The sequence below is a fragment of the Dreissena polymorpha genome, chromosome 15 (assembly GCF_020536995.1).
Source record: "Dreissena polymorpha isolate Duluth1 chromosome 15, UMN_Dpol_1.0, whole genome shotgun sequence".
Classification (NCBI taxonomy): Eukaryota; Metazoa; Mollusca; class Bivalvia; order Myida; family Dreissenidae; genus Dreissena; species Dreissena polymorpha.
In genome coordinates, this window is record NC_068369.1 from 21,629,977 (window position 1) to 21,648,396 (window position 18,420).

An 18,420-nucleotide genomic window follows, 5' to 3' on the forward strand; every position below is an offset into this window, starting at 1 on the left:
ATTTATAAAAAAATAATTTATTTATTTTAGAAACCTTCTATTGGGAATTTTGTTGACAGCAATTAGGGAACTTGTAGGTTTTTCTAATTGGGAAAGTGCCGTTTTCTGGTGCTTTATAAAGAAGGAACAAAATCGCAGTAAGTTGGTACATGTACAGTCATAAGGACCTTAGGAATAAGAAGACTCTCCAGCATCTTTTGAATTAATCATCTTCATCACAATATTTAAGCATCATTCAGACAGACAAGATAACAATTTGACTTTCATTCTGTAAACTGCAGTTGTTGAAGCTAAAAATGTAAACCAATAATAGTTTTAAAACTGTTTCGACAAAAGCAATCTGTACAATTCTAATGTAAGTGTGAAAGCCACTCATACTAAATACCAAGTTAAACAGGATTTTGATTCAAAAACTGCACAAAGTAATTACCCCAGAACAATTTAACACTCTCCCACTCAGAAGCAAAGTGAAAATTGCTATTTGCAAACAATATAAAACCATAACAGCCTTGGAGTAACTCGCAGTCTGTTAATGTTTTATGCTGTAAGCTGCTGATCAGTATCTACATTTAAGGGTTGGAAATGAAGCCTTTAAAACTTGAATTTAATAAGAAAGGTCTTAAATTAAATTTTACTTTTTTAGGGACAACACATGCATACAAATATGTATCTACATGTAAGTGGTAAAGATTTAATGCTGCTATTTGAACAATCTAGATCTTTCTCAAATGTTTGACTTTCAGAACCTGTACATCACTTTGTTACAGGAATAGCATCTATGCCAAGTGAATAGTTCAAGGGCAAATAATTCAGGAATAGGCAGATCGATGCATGCACAAATTATAACTGGCAAATCAAGATGATGACATTCTTCAAGTTTTAACTCTATCTCTTAAGAAATGTAGTCCACTCCTATAACTTATAACATTTTACCGTATATGGCAGCCATACACATGGCCCAAGCACATATTTGACAACCACAACATTGGTGTTTTCTTTGTTGTTCTTGGACCACTTCAAGTTCAATCCAGCTACCTTAATTCTCTCCAGTCCTAGGCCAGGGGGCGGGCACTTCTCGAGGTACGTGGACAGGTCCTGGTCCATGTACTCAAACACCAGTCTCAACTGGATCTCTCCACTGGACGTCTTGGTCTGCCACACATCCAGTAACCTGCAGTAGAGTTACATTTGGGCTTATCACACGTAAAGTAACCTGCAGTAGAGTTATATTTGGGCTAATAACACGTAAAGTAACCTACAGTAGAGTTACATTTGGGCTAATCACACGTAAAGTAACCTGCAGTAGAGTTATTTTGGGGCTAATAACACGTAAAGTGACGTGCAGTAGTTATTTTTGGGCTAATCACACGTAAATTAACCTGCAGTACAGTTACATTTGGGCTAATCACACGTAAATTAACCTGCAGTAGTTATTTTTGGGCTAATCACACGTAAATTAACCTACAGTAGTTATATTTGGGCTAATAACACGTAAAGTAACCTACAGTAGAGTTACATTTGGGCTAATCACACGTAAAGTAACCTGCAGTAGTTATTTTTGGGCTAATCACACGTAAATTAACCTGCAGTATAGTTACATTTGGGCTAATCACACGTAAATTAACCTGCAGTATAGTTACATTTGGGCTAATCACACGTTAAGTAACCTGCAGTAGAGTTACATTTGGGCTAATCACACGTAAAGTAATCTGCAGTTGTTATTTTTGGGCTAATCACACGTAAAGTAACATGCAGTAGACTGTAGAGTTACATTTGGGCTAATCACACGTGAAGTAACCTGCAGTAGAGTTACATTTGGGCTAATCACACATAAAGTAACCTGCAGTAGTTATTTTTGGGCTAAGCACACTTAAAGTAACCTGCAGTAGAGTTATTTTGGGGCAAATCACACGTAAAGTAACCTGCAGTAGAGTTACATTTGGGCTAATCACACTAAAGTAACATGCAGTAGAGTTACATTTGGGCTAATCACATGTAAAGTAACCTGCAGTAGAGTTATTTTTGGGCTAATCACACGTAAAGTAACCTGCAGTAGAGTTATATTTGGGCTAATCACATGTAAAGTAACCTGCAGTAGAGTTATTTTTGGACTAATCAAACGTAAAGTGACGTGCTACTAGTAGAGTTATTTTTGGGCTAACCACACGTAAAGTGACCTGCAGTAGAGTTATTTTTGGGCTAATCACACATAAAGTAACCTGCAGTCGAGTTATTTTTGGGCTAATCACACGTAAAGTAACCTGCAGTAGAGTTATTTTTGGGCTAATCACACGTAAAGTAACCTGCAGTAGAGTTATTTTTGGGCTAATCACACGTAAAGTAACCTGCAGTAGAGTTATTTTGGGGCTAATCACACGTAAAGTAACCTGCAGTAGTTATTTTTGGGCTAATCACACGTAAAGTAACCTGCAGTAGAGTTATTTTTGAGCTAATCACACGTAAAGTAACCTGTAGTAGTTATATATGAACTAATCACTTGTCCAGTAACCTGCAGCAGCATTACCAGTGTTTTTTTTGTTTAAATTTGGGTCCGGTAAGGGGACCAATTCCCAATGGAAAAAAGTATAAATTTTTCCCAAATGGAACATAAACATTTCCAATTGGAGGTTCCAAAAAAATTTTTTTTTTAATAAGTCTAACCATGTAAATTATCTCAAAGTCAAGCTCTAGAAGTTGAACCTTAGAAAATATCATATTTAAATCACTATTATTATCAAATTTCAAAGTTTGTGTAAGCATAAAATCAACAACATTAATTTTCAAATTTACTCAAAAGAATGAGATATTTCCCAATATAAAGGGACCCAGCCCCATTCCCAAAATGGTTAAAAAAAACACTGATTACTTTTTTGATATTGTATTATTAATTGCTTCTGCAATGTCATACTTCTGCTGTTAAAAGTATCTTTTTTTTAATCAGATTTATATGTCAGGAAATTCCCAGTTGATAGTTTGCTTTCATTAATTGGAAATACAGTAATTAGTTAGTGTCGAAATAAAGACTTTTGAAGTTGTGATGATTTTTAATGACCTTAACTGTTTTGCTTTTGTAGGATCGTTTTTCCCAATTTAAATTAAATAGTGCTAAATTTCCTATATAATTTTTAAAGTACTTATGTCCCAAGCTTTGTACAGGGTAAGCAAATAGACGTTTATTTAAAACAAAACTCTGCTAACCAGTGTAATTTACCTTCAAATTTGAGTCCAGTAGGGGGACCCATTCCCATTGGAAAACAAGAGATGTGTTTGTCAGAAACACAATGTCCCCTACTGCGCAGCTTTGAAGCCATATATTTGACCTTTGACCTTGAAGGATGACCTTGACCTTTAATCACTCAAAATGTGCAGCTCAATGAGATCCACATGCATGCCAAATATCAAGATGCTATCTTCAATATTGCAAAAGTGTATATTAAATGAGCGCTTTTGACCCATATATTTGACCTTTGACCTTGAAGGATGACCTAGACCTTTCACCACTCAAAATGTGCAGCTCCATGAGATACACATGCATGCCAAATATGAAGTTGCTATCTTCAATATTGCAAAAGTTATTGCAAATGTTTAAGTTGGCACAAACAAACAAAGCAACAAGCAAATTCGTTGAATTGATATCCCCCGCCAATATCCTTCTGGACACAAAAGTGTTATATTTGACACTCAAAAAAGCATTTTTTCAATATACAAAGGGCCATTACTCCGTTATTAACAGATGGTGTACAATGCCATTTGGCGTGCATAATCTGGACCTCTTATCCATATATATACTCATACCAAGTTTCAATGAAATCCGCCAAAGCACTTGCAAGATATGGCTCCGGACGGACGGAAAGACAGACAACGCCAAAACAATATCCCTCCGCCTAATGGCGCCAATGGTGGGGGATAACAAAGCAACTAAGCAACAAACCAACAGACATGGCAAAAACAATATGTTCCCCACTATAGTGGTGGGGGACATAAAAATTACATAATTTTTATAAGTCTAAACATATCATTTTTCTCCAAATCCAGCCCTATCAATGATCTTAGAAAATGTAACATTGAAATCGCTTTTATCATCAATTTGAAAAGTATTTGTTAGCATAAAATCAACAACATTAATTCCACAATTTTAGTAAAAAGGCCGTGATATTTGCAAATCTAAAGGGACCTGAACCCATTCCCAAAATGGTGAAAAAAACGCTGCTAACCCTAGACTGTTCTAAAAAGCGTTGTAATGGTACAGTGTAATTGGTTGTCATTTTCTAGAAAAACATATTTCAATAGAGCATATGGTTTCGCAAAAGTGAAAAGCATAGATTGTCTTTCTTATGCATTGCCATGAGTTTTGTTTGACTCCAATCGTGACCCTCCGACTCCTGGATATTTAGAAATAATGATTTTTGACAGTTCAGTTTTTACAATATAGAGAGTAAAAAAGACAAACAAAAAAACAAACATTACAAAATATTTCTGAATCTTAAATATGTGAGCATTCAAGTCTGTTTTAAGTCTTAAATCTTGAGTTTATCTGATCACATAGTAAGGAAAGCTATGTTCAATACCGTTACTTTCCTAATTGTACTCTATATTAAAAAATCAAATTAAATTAACTAAGATTTTTGTTTTATTAAGAAAAGCTGTCACATCTAACATTATATAAGCAGCAAATTTTTTTTACCAATTGGGAAAAGTACTGGTACCAGCCCAATTGGGAAAATTGTGCCCGAAAAAAACCTAAAATTGGGAAAATTCGCGTCGTGAATTCTTCTTATTGGGAAATAGGTGCGTATGATTTTTTGTTCCAGAATACTTTAAAATTGATAACTAAATGTTGTCAAATGGGCAATATTATATTTACTTAGATTCCAGCTATAGAGCTGCATAGGGAAACTAACTGAATATTGCATTTTATTTATAAAAAAAAAAGTTTTTTTTTTTTTAAACCTTCAATTGGGAATTTTTTTGACAGCCATTGGGAAATTTGTAGTTTTTTCCTAATTGGGAAAGTGCCGTTTTCCGGAACTTTATAAAGAAGGAAAAAAAAATGCTTCTAGGGCTTCAGTAATAATACAAAAATTCCCATTTGCAAACAACATAAGCCTTCAAGCCCTGCACAGTCATGTTTTGAACCAAACCTGCTGAGCTTCTGGACAATTTGTGTTAAAATTGCGTAATAATGCATATTGAACGCTATACAAACTTGACAATGTTTGGGTGTTCATATGCCTCGAGCTGTTTGAGCAGAGCAATCTCTCGTATAGCACTCATGGGCATCCCCTCCTCGGCACTGTTCTGAAGCCGTATCATCTTCATCGCAACAAAGCGGCCATCGTTATTTAAGTCCCGACCCTTGTACACAGTCCCATAGGCTCCGTTTCCTATCACCGTCACCTCCTCGTACTTATGATCCCCAGAGTCGTTTCGACCCCGAACTGACATGGCTGAGTTCACATGGAACTGGTTTTTATTTATTACGGGGTCGAAGTGGCACTACATTCTCAAGGCCATTATAGACCTTTGGTATTTTGTGAGTTTTGAAGACTGGTTTACATATTTTCAGTTACATTTTTCTAATAATAAAAAATAATTTCACAGAAATGTATTGAAACAATTTGTTTGCTGCCTGCAATTTTGATAAAGCTTCAAGAGACTTTTTATATAACAGTGACAGTGTGGTCAATCGTCGCCTTAGCTCATCACAATCTTTCTGCTGTATTATTCTGCAAAGATAACAAATGACAAGCATTAGACACTTCTATGGTTGTAAAATGAATATAAGAATACATGGTTGTAAGCAAAATATTCAAATTGAGATAGGGCAATTGTGCAGCGATTTCCATGAACTCGGTCTCATTCAATGCAGAAATGAATTTCCTTTCTCGAAATGTACATATCTTGCAATATGTTTTTAAATGCTGGTTCATATTGTAAGAAATAAAACCATACACAACTTGTGTGACCTACACTACAAATATGACCTACTACATTTGTATTTCTTGTTTTAATGGTACCATTTGCATGAGTTTGTGCTTAAGACAAGTAAAAGTTGATACGTTTTTGCAGTATCAGTGTCCCTTAGCATTTTCAGTGGTGATCAAATTTTGCACCTTTGGACAAAAGACGACGCATGGCAACTCTCAGCAACCCTTTGGGTTATAAAGCTAAGAGTTGAATTATTGCAACTACCCTGGGTTGGGCCACAGTAAAAAATTCCTGCATAGGCCCTGTCGAGGTATTCTTATCTCACGCGTTTTGGATTTTTCCAAACATTAAGCACGCCGATATCTATCAAAAATTGTCGAGCGGTCGTTGCTGCATTCAAAGCAATTCACACATTAGTTGCAATAATACAACTCCCAGCTATTGACCTCTGAGTCGTTGGGAATTGTGTTGCATAATTGACGTATTTATCTTGTTCGCAATAATGTATGCCCTGGTTTACTTCAGTATGGCCAGAACTCATTAGTTTGTTGACAGTTGACGTACACTCGTAAATGGGGTCAGTCCGTTTGAATGATGTTTGTTTTCGGGTCAGTGCAATTACCAGATAAGAATACGTCCGTATATGCATTTCAACAAATTGGTTTGACCCATCAAGTTGACATGTTTATGTAACGATACATGTATATAAGCAATGTGTTTTGGACACTAAAAAACAAGAAGGATTTAACAAATAGGAGGGACGCTAGATGTTTATCTTCAGGGACCCCTTAGGGGTGGGGTCATATCAGGATGGATTTGCACGGATTTTGTCATGTCTTGCAAACGTTATTAGTTACTTGGAAAATTACATGGACTTGGAAATATTGCATTAACAACTGATTTAAAGAATTATCTGGACTTGGAAACTTTATGTTATTGTTAACAACTGAATAAAGAGCAAAGAACTAATCCATCGAGTTTATTTTCATATGTGTCACTACGGCACAATTGCAACTGATTACATATTTATTCATGTAAAGATGCCGCCCAGAATCTAGGCGGGGCTTGAATCGGAACTATTAGTCAAATGAACGATTTTCTGGCATAAATAAACACAAATAGATCGTAAATATATCCATAATCAGCATTTTTTACCCAATTGGGAAAGATACCTGTACCCCTACAATTGGGAATTTTCCACGTCGTCAAATCTTCAAATTGGGAAAAAAATAGTCGCGAAATCAATGAATTGGAAAAAATTCGAGTCGAAAAATTGATGAATTGGGAATCTTTAAAATGCATTATATCTATCATTAGGGGCTATATTCTGCATTACATGTACAAAGCATTTTAACAGAAAAGCTACTAGTGATGATATTTTGACAATCATATCATGTCATGTGAAAATTATGTTATTGCCACATCAGTTGAAATGTACCTGCCAATGGATTTTTTTTTCTTCTAGTGATAGGCATAATCACTATTGTTGCATAAAAAATAATATTAATAACTAGACAGTTATTTTTTGTGTGAACATTTTCAGTGATATCATTATTAACCGTTTAAAATAGGGATGGCAACGGTTATTCGGTTAACCGGTTATCCGTTTTTAAGGGGGTTAACCGGTTACAAAATTAATAATCCGTTACTCTTTCAGAAAACACAATTTTTTGTTGAACGCAATAAATGCTTAAATCATAAGTTTTGCTTTACTTCATTTCACTTTATTGGCTATTCTGCCTATCTTATCGTAAATTATCGGCAATTACCACCATGTGATGCCCCCATGTGGATCTAAAGCAATTAGAGTTGTAAACCATCTGGGTGCATGGATTAATGAGCAGGCACACGAGCAACTAGCACCAACTCTGCAGAGTGTTTGTTTATCTCTTTACATTCTATTGTGTTTCAATTATTCACATATTGATACATTTAAATTATAAACCGACCTTTTTTGCATTAACACATGAATGTCACAATTTACATGTGCCGTGAAGTATGTCATTGTGTTGACTACCATTGCTTGATAAAAATCAATAAAGCTGGACACTGTGATTACAACCGATGACTGTTGTTTTAACAACTATTGTAAATTAAAACGCCCTAATAAAGACATTGAGTATCAACAGGCTTTAACAACAGAGGTTTGTTAACCACTATCCCCATTGCAAAATATATTTACGCTAATTATCCCCCGCCATAGGTGGAGGGATATTGTTTTGGCGTTGTCCGTCTGTCCTTCCGTCTTTCCGTCCGTCCGTCCGGAGCAATATCTTGGAAGTGCTTTGGCGGATTTCATTGAAGCTTGGTATGAGCATATATATGGATAAGAGAATGATGCACGCCAAATGGCATTGTACACTCTGTTAATAACGGAGTTATGGCCCTTTGTATCTTAAAAAAAAGCTTTTTGTGTGTCCGGACCCATATCTTGGAAGTGCTTTGGCGGATTTATTTGAAACTTGGTATGGGTATGTATATCAATAAGAGGATGATGCACGCCAAATGGCATTGTACACCATCTGTTAATAACGGAGTTATGGCCCTTTGTATCTTGAAAAAAAATGCTTTTTTGAGTGTCAAATATAACACTTTTGTGTTCAGAAGCATATTGGCGGGGATATCAGTTCAACGAATTTGCTTGTTGACAATTGTTATCAAATCAGCAAACTGTTAACGCACCTAATTCTTAAAGGATAATGAGTGTTAATAGGAAACAACATAATTCAAATTCTGCACTACCTTTTATTGATCAACATGTAGAAAAATAAGTATATGTTAATGACATGAAGGTAATATTACAACAAAGAAATTAGGTTACAAAACAATCAACAAGACAGAGTATATTTGCATATACATGTTATTGTTTATGAACGTTTTGCGGATGTTTTTTCCTTTATGTGGTACCACGTCAGTCGGTTAACCGGTTAACCGCTCGAATATCGAAACAGGTTAACCGGTTACAGATTTACTTAGGTTTGCCATCCTTAGTTTAAAATAATAATAATGAATCATCAAATTATATGTTTAATTTCAAACAGGTGATGATCAAATCAAAGTCAAACATATCTCAACATGTAGGCCGGAAGGAGTCTTTAAAATTGCGAGCGCCCGGTACAGTCTTGTCTTCTTTTTTTAATCGTTTCCGGTAGTATTTGGCGTTACGACTCATGATGATGTCCAATAAGAGATTTGTTTTGATGAAGTTGATGATAAAAATTAGTGTTGAGAAAGTTTATTTATACATGTATAAGGAAGAATGGTCTTCATGATGGAATTCTTTCACGGGAAAAATCCATCATTCGTGGCGATTATGTAAACCAGTCATATTTTACACGACGGTTAGAGTTGTGCCCCTTTGAAAAGTTTTGTTTACTTTCTACGCAACGATTTCCGGCCAAAATAAAGGACAGAAAATGAAAGGCTCGCCAATTTTAAAAAATATTTCCAGCGAAAATAAGTCACTGGCGATTGGGAACGGCACCTAGGAATGTAGATATGGAGATTTGAAAAGGTCAGGTAGGCTTTGGGAAAGGTAACGATCCCCGGTACTAGTTAAAGAAGGAAAAAAACGCCGATAATGCGCAAATTAAAACAACTTACTTGATGTGGTATGCTAGCATAACATTGATATTAATCCAAAGTTTCAAACATGTCAAAGGTTCATTTAAATGTGTATGTTTTTGCAATGGACAAAGCTGAGTATTCCGACGAATTTCCGAATTCGAAAACAGGCTATAGACTATCTCCGCAATCCTTGGCAAGATAGATCTAGTGTCTAATCAACCAATTGTAATATACCGACCATCTCAGGAACATCCGTAAGATAGATCGAATCATCAATTAAAAACTTTGGCTTTTGGTTTGATACCACTTTTCAGGGCTTTTTTAAGCGGACGCCCGCTTGTCCGTGCCAGGTTAAAATCGTCGCGGGCAAGTGATTTTCCAAAGTAGATAGTCCGCCGGGCAAGTCCGTTTCGTATTCGCATAATTGCAATATTTTTTCGACTTTTCCCCTTGTATCTATTTATTTTAATTGGGTCAATAAGCCAATCTAAACGCTCAAAACAAGTTTTACTCGGCAGACGTTTCAACATGGTGGACGGTATATGCAGACCGTTTAAAACTTGCTAAGAATGCATATGAAGAGTTTTTCACTATTGTAAACTGTGAATAATTTGTATGTTACATATTCAGTTAAGAATAGTGAGAAACTCTTCATCAACATGCTTTTCAAACTCTGAACAATCATTTTTACAGTACTATTTAAAGCCCTCCCCCCTTTAATCTATGCCATAACTTGTATAGATATAGTGACAAGTATACCGTTTTAAAAATTTAATAGTAATAAAATCTTCATATGTATTGTATTCAATAGTGACTATTCAATGAAATAAAACTGTCCAGATTTTGTTTTGTTGACAACTGTATATTATAAAAACGATTATTATTTTATTTTTGATAACATTGAATATAGCTGAAATTAAATCTAGCATAATAATGTATGTGAATCAATGCTTTAAAGATCAAATGACAATAAAAAATTGACTTCAAAATAGGGCAACCAGTTTTTAATGAGGGCAAGTAGATGTTCAAAGTAACTTGCCCCCCGGGCAAGTGAGTGTCAATTTCTTACGTTAACCCCTGCAATTTTGTATACGAACGTTGATTGTTATTGTTTACATTTCGGTATTTCCGCGCATGCGCATTGACTGGAGGGCAAAAACACTGGTTACAGTAACGTAAAGCATGTATAAAGGGCTTTTGTTTAGTCAATAAATTGATAACAAATGCGAAATAAAAATTGAATATCTTAAAAAAAACGAAGTAGCTATAAGCATCAGAGTAAACGTGGTCGGAATACTTAATACTGAAAATCCCACACTTATTAATTTTATTATAACTATAAGTGGTTGGATAGGTGTTTTTTTTTCATTAGCGATCGAACTTGTAAGAGGTGCATTTAATCAATTATCAAACAAAGCCAAAAACGGAATACATTACAATTTGAAATGTTGTGGTTATATTCTTTTCCATTGAATAAATTTTCGTTTTGTTAACATTGAATGCCAATATTAATAAATTTTTGCATACAAACGCGGAAAAAAACCTGCATATTATGCAAATTGAATTGTCTTTGCATGTATATTGAAATCTCTTTACTATAGTGACACGGAGCGTATATTGTCATCTAGAGTCCGTGCTAGTGATAGTGATAAAATTCTAGCAGTTTATTATAAATACATCTATATATTTCATTTCTTTAACGCAATTTTTTACCATATTGTGATTGCTTCTTTTCATAAAGATATTTTGTACACTGCAGTATCGTACAATCTTTACACGTACTAACAAAGTTTTGCCGGATCCGTTTATTGCGTAGCAGTAATACGGCACAATATGTTAAAATGATAGTTATTGAACACTCTATTATCATGATTCAATTAACTGGCTAATATAATGCACTAGTTCTTGTTAATCCATTTCCAACAGATTTCGTCATTTTGTAATGTTAAAATATTTTATTTAAGCAACATTTCAGTATTTGGGCTTTAAAATTTTACTTCAATGATTGCTCAAAATTCCAAGAGAAGGTATCATTAATTGTGTTTAATGACCAACCAATCGTCTGCAACATTTGGTTTATGCATGGACCCAAGGTGCCTTGGTTTATGACACCCTGTTGTCTTTGTAATTGTCTGGACGGTCTCCGATCATAATGAGATAATCGATTTGTAATGAACAAAGGTGCAATTTAATACCTATGCTGCAACACAGAGTGTCAAAATGGTGTAACAATTAAATAAATCAATTACATTAATCAAGAAAATTTATTTAATGTGTAACAAGGAACGTTTTTTAGACATAAGAAGGTTACTACAGTTACTACATGCATATGTTGCTTACATAAAATCTACCTATTTGTTGTTTGTCTTCATCCTCATTTGTTTTCGTTCATTTAATCTATTTTTTTCTGAAAGAATTACAATTTCTGAGATTTGTTTTAACTTCAAATGGTCGCGAAGAAGTGCAAGTAGAGAAATTTTGTGGTAACCATATACCGGGCTCTTAAATGGTTTCCCACTCCCGAGTTCGTTTGAAGTAATAAAAACAATATAATTCAAAAATAAATTTCCTATCATGCTAATGTCTTTTCAGACATAATAAGTAAAATTATATTTGATATTATGCATGATTATCAACAAAAACGTTGATTCTGTCAAGGCAGTACTATGAGATACCTAGAGATTGAGATAGACCTTCTCACTTTTCCCTCCAGTAGACACTCGGGTCATTTAGCAGGTGCGCGTGACGTCACTCGTCAACGTTCGTTTAAAGTTTTTGTTTCGAGTATTTCTCCACAAATCACTCCCAAATTGATAACAGGTTTGTTACGATGTATTAGGTTGATTGAACTTGATTTCATAGACATATGTGATAAATTATTTTTTGACATTAAAATCAGTTTATAAACAAGAACTCTGAGCTGTACGTATGTGCTTATAAAAGCTCAGAGCATTCAAGAAGAACTATCCACACATTAATTAAAGCGAATGTAGGTAAATTCTATATGACACACAGGTACTTGAAAAAAAAATTTAACCTATATACAGTCCAACCCCTCTTAAGCAGCCAGTCAAGGAAAACGGTCAAATTGGCTGCTTAAGCGAGGTGGCCTCTTAAGAGGGGGTTGGGTCATAGGGAGTCTGGAGTTGATGAGTGCATGGCCAACTGTTCATTTTTTGTATAAACAAAATGGTAAATATGTGTACATATACTAAACAATGTATAGACTTAAAATAATTTTATTTCTTCCTTTCTAAAATCAGCTATAAATCAAAATTTTCATTAAAAATAATAAATAATATTCATCTTTCTAATCATCATCAATATCATCATCATCAGAATCAAGTCAATGAAAAAGATTAATTCTCATGATTCATTGTTTACAATGCGCGTTGTATGGCCCCAATGCACTTAAGATGGGAACAGTTGCGAATCAGTTATGCGTGAATAACTCCCATGTCACTATCAATCGATAATTTAATTGGTTTATTGCAGTTTTATGGCTTTGTAATACTTACCGCACTAATTGGTCCAGACAGTGATCTCCTCCACGATAAAATCGTGGCCAGTAACTTAAGAGACTGGTAATAGCAACCGGGTGTAATCCTCCTGGCAATCGTGCTTTTCATGCATAAATTATAAAAACATTTTTTTGCTGCTTAAAGGGTTTTTATCAAAGTAAATATATTGAAATCATTATAAATAAAAAAACAAATATAAATAATTTGTTTTATTCCCAAATGAGAATACCGTAATAATTTGTAATCCGAAACACACTCCTAATTGTTTTATGTTAACGAGACGTTTACAAATTCTAGCATCAAAAAAGTCCTCATGTATTTCCTTTGTCCCGACAAAAGCTCGCGAAAGTTATGCACCAATGTACAATGTCACGTGAAAAGCGTGCGTGTATTGATCTTAGGATAAAAACTTTGTAGCACAGAGAACATGTAGATCAGTTGATTTCGGCTTAATGTTTCATTGTTCTTTTTAACTTTTAATTGGCCGATAATTGTCACAATGTGTGATTGAAATAGTATGATTCAACAACTACAAATGATAAATTTTAAATTAATAATCTCTTTTCCAGTTATAATAAATAACTAGAAATGGCGCGGCAGAGGCCGACGCGTATCCCCACGCCGAATGTTTGACCTAGGTGTGCCCCAGGTTTGGTAATGGGGCCATGCATAGCTGAGATTGACCGTATTGTCATAAGAGAAGTTCATAATCAATTAGAAGTGAATTGGTGTAGAAATGAAGAAGTTATAGTAAAAGGCAATTTTGGGTGGGTGTGACATATGTGGGCAGGGCGCCCCAGGGTTGGTAATTGTGCCATGCATAGTTGAGATTGACCGTATTGTCATAAGAGAGGTTCAGTATCAATTTGAAGTGAATCGGTGTAGAAATGAAGAAATTATAGTAAAAGGCAATTTTGGGTGGGTGTGGTCTATGTGGGCGGGGCGTCCCAGGGTTGGTAATGGGGCCATGCATAGTTGAGATTGACTGTATTGTCATAAGAGAAGTTCAATATCAATTTGAAGTGAATCGGTGTAGAAATGAAGAAATTATAGTAAAGGCAATTTTGGGTGGGTGTGGTCTATGTGGGCGGGGCCCCAGGGTTGGTTATGGGGCCATGCATAGTTGAGATTGACCCTAATGTCATAAGAGAAGTTCAGTATCAATTTGAAGTGAATCCGTGTAGAAATGAAAAAATTATAGTAAATGGAATTTTTTGGTGGGTGTGGCCTATGTGGGCGGGGCGCCCCAGGGTTGGGATTGGGGCCATGCATAGTTGAGATTGACCCTAATGTCATGACAAAAGTTCAGTATCAATTTGAAGTGAATCCGTGTAGAAATGAAAAAATTATAGTAAATGGAAATTTTTGGTGGGTGTGGCCTATGTGGGCGGGGCGCCCCAGGGTTGGGAATGGGGCCATGCATGGTTGAGATTGACCGTATTGTCATAGGTGAGGTCCAGTATCAATTTGAAGTGAATCGGTGTAGAAATAAAGAAGTAAATGTAAAATAACCTAAAAAAATGAGTGATAATTTCTGACGCGGCCCCACCCCAACCCCTATAACTTTTGACCCAGGGGTCAGATCAAAATTCCAAATAGTGCAGGGTCGCACATATGCTCATAGCTACCATGTGTGTAAATTTCAAGGTTCTAGTGCTTTTAGTGTAGGAGGAGATAGTGGCCAGGACGGACGGACAGACGGACGGACAGACGGACGGACGGCGGAGATCACCACAATATCCCCACCTTTTTTTCAAAAAGCGTGGGGATAATAAACAAAAAGATCAAACGGTCGCTTTAAACCCGATAACAACCCGATAATCCGTTGTTTATCGATGGTCGCGGCACAGACCGGCCGCCTACACGGGGCGACCGGCCATGAGGGGTGACCGGAAGTAGGGGCTGGACTGTATATATAATAAGAGAATATATATAAGGCTAAAAAAAAATTCAAGTAGTCTGTGTCTGTGATATGAGGTTGATGTTATGTGCAGACGTGCATAACAGATCGTATAGAGCAGACTGCCATTGAGTGTATATCCCAGTGTGTATGCGTCATCAGAAATTGAGTATTTTCAGTTTGTATGCAGGTGTATTCTCCGGAACAGATCTATATAGATGCCGACTACAACTATTAATTGTATGAATTTTATTTAATTAACATTTAATAAACATTATTTGTCTGCTTATGGTATGATGTTTATTTAATAAACTATATTTATATACATCCGTACAATCTTCAGATGTTTCAATATGTTTTTTAAATTGCAATTGATAACAAATGAAGCCCTATAATCTGCACCCAGTTGACATTCCCGTATTCTTATACGGTCTCTATGCTATATTAAAAGGTATTATTAAACTAATGCTTATACGGGCTTTATTCCATTAAATGCGATATGAACACCTTATTTACGTCTAAACAATCTAAGAAGATTCTTTGAATTATATGCGGTTGATTTCGACGGAAAACTATTGCAGCCCTATCAATCTGCATGTGTTTCAACAGCATTGAAGATTTATAAGTGTTTTATCCCGTGTGTTATAATCTCTTAATTGCATTTAAAACCTAGTGAGTCCCTAATCATCTGCGTCCAGGTCCAAAGTCTGAGCAGGTTCCGATTTTAGTTTCATGCGACGGATAACTACTGAAGCCCGAACAATCCGCATGCGTCCGATAAACTTTACAAGGCATATTTCAGGTTTTTATATGTGTTTAATTTGCGAAAGAAAAATAAATCATAAAGCCATATAAATCTGCAGGCGTTTCGACAACATTCACATGGCATTTCTAAGATTCTTATTAAGTTTACTTGCGACGGTCAACCAATGAAACCCTATAAATCTGCATGCGTTTCAACGCATCCTATCAGATTCTTATATGGATCTAATTTCAACGGGAACTTGTGATACCCTATTAGTAAGACCGTATATATGCGCATGTGAATGTTAACTGGGTGCAGATCAACAGGTACTCATCATTATTAAACCTGAATGTGGCAGAGTCCCGGTCAACCCCGAAAAAGCTACGGTTTATCCCGGTGAAGCCCCGGCAGAGCCCAGGTTGTCGCCGGTAATGCCCAGGTGGAGCCCCGGTAAAAGCCGGCAGCGTTCTCGCAAAGCCCGGTCTACCGTAACTCCGCCGAGACTCACCGGGGCTATCCTGGCAACAGACCCCGGCAGAGCTACGGCAACGCCCCGGTTTAATCGCGGTCGTCGCCGGTAATGACCAGGCGGAGCCCCGGTGAATGCCGGTGGCGTCCCGGCAGAGCGCCAGTTTACCAATGAACCTGGCTATACAGGGACTCTGCCGGCATTCACCAGGGCTCCACCTGGGCACCACCGGCGACAACCGGGGCTTTGCTGTAGCTCTGCCGGGGTCTGTATGGGCCCCGATGGAGCAACGGTGCCGTCCGGGTTGTTCCCGGTGCCGTCCCGGTTATTCCCGGTGCCGCGCCGGTCGATGCCGGTCCTTCACGGTAACTACCGGTTCATCCCGCAGGTATTAAACATTTTAATACTAACCCGGTGGAGCCTGGAGCCCCCGTTGTCCCCGGTCGTCCCCGGTTCATCCCCGGTTCATTCCGTTAGATCCCGGATCACGCACCGGGGCTCCACCGGCATCATAGTGAGAGTGGGCCTTAAGGCCGTATACGTGCATTTCAATGTACACAGATCAATAGGCAACAATCTCGTATAATCCAGAATTAAATCGTATAAGCACGATGTGAAAGTTATCTGGATACAGATTTATAGGTGCTCATTTGTTCCCCAACGCTATACCACGCGTATAAAACTTGCGAAGATCGTATAGAAGCATGTAAATAGAAGTTACACAATGCACTATTAATCTGTTTTCAGAACTCAATCTGTTGTGCACGTCTACATCTAACGCTTACATGCAAATAGAAGTTACACAATCTGCACTATAAATCTGTATTCAGAACTCAATCTTTTTTTTCTAACGCTATTATAAACCACAATTCTACGACAAATTATTGACGCAGACGAATAGGGTTTCATCATAATCTGCACTAAACATCTGCATTACAAATTCTAATAGGGCCGCAAAATATACACATCCCACTGTTCATCACGTGATACACAATCTGCACAAAAAATCTGTTTTCTGAATTCAAACTGTTATGCGCGTCTGCATATAACACTAACCGTGATATGACATGTCAAGTAAAATGTCAAAGGAAGACGAACTACAATATCAAAAGACGAATATAATTGCATCTGAGGGAACAAGCATGTGAACTTATAGTGGCAATCAATAAGCTGTAACGGAGTGACAAATATGCAATAGTATGGTATATAGGGATGTACCTTATAACAAAAATTCCGCGTGGAAAGTAATAATGAATAACTTCGCGTTCTGAAAATATTTGCTGTTGTAATAGTTGCGAGGTCGCTTTTCAAGACTGGCCACCGGAATAATTCATATCTGATCAATTTCCACGCTGAGTTGTCGGTCTATGCTCTCACATACAATCTCTGCCATCACAAGAAAATCCTTCCAGATTGATAAGGAAGAGAGGCGGTCCATGCTAAGAAAAAAGGTTTTGGAGAGGCCTCAAGAGCGAAGAATTAAGAATGGCCACCAGGGTTCACCTCGAAAATAATGTAACATATGAGGAACTACGAAATATATAATGCTCTTAATGTAAACTTGTACATAATTTGTGTTTTATGTGCTTTAACTATGTGCTTTAACATGTACGTTAAATGCTTATATAATATGCTTAATCTTTTTTTAGCCCATTTATACTTGTTATACTATATACATTTGTTTGTCGGGAAATATAGCTCATGAGCTAATGTTTGCTGTTCGTATCCGACGTTTAATAAAGATTCTTGTATCTTGTCCGCGAAGAGAAATTCAAGGTGAGGCTTCTAAAGGGCAAGGATAATAGACATGGGATATGGAAAGTGAAACAGCTTGCTGTTGAGACAGCTGCGTGTTAAAGTAACGAATTAATGCAGCAGCTAATGAAGAAAATTGAGAGTCTCGTTCGCAAGTTGGAAGACTTGAAAAAAGAAGGACAAACAGGTCGGCAGATAAGCAATGAAAGAGCTGCAAATAACACATGTGAATACCGGCAGAGAGGTTTGCAGAGAGGCGGATACAGGAGACGCCCCAATTATTATCAGAATAACCGGAATGATGATCATACTGCAAACCCCGATAAATCCACCAAGAATCAACCAGCATCAAAGGAACATTTAAACTAACAAACGTCGTCATTGAGGGTCGAAATGACGACGTTTCCGGTTCTGACCACAATCCACGAAAATGTAATTTATTTGGCTTATCGGTTGTTCCAATTAATCCGATATTTGTATCAATGGTTTACCTACACGGGCTTTGATTGACAGTCGAGCGATGGTAACGACTATA

At 36.7% G+C, this 18,420-nt stretch overlaps 1 protein-coding gene across 1 annotated transcript in view; it reads right to left on the reverse strand.

Annotated features, from left to right (window-relative positions):
• The window catches only part of LOC127860011 (cyclin-dependent kinase 4-like), a 33,216-nt gene extending 15,770 nt beyond the window's left edge, over window positions 1-17,446 (reverse strand). The window contains exons 1-3 of the mRNA XM_052397705.1: window positions 17,349-17,446; window positions 5,207-5,726; window positions 1,036-1,171 (exon numbers count right to left, since the gene is read on the reverse strand). Of these exons, the coding sequence (XP_052253665.1) occupies window positions 1,036-1,171; window positions 5,207-5,445 (375 nt within the window). The 5' untranslated portion in view covers window positions 5,446-5,726; window positions 17,349-17,446. The remainder of the gene's footprint in view (window positions 1-1,035; window positions 1,172-5,206; window positions 5,727-17,348) is intronic.
• Between the last annotated feature and the right edge of the window lie 974 nt (window positions 17,447-18,420).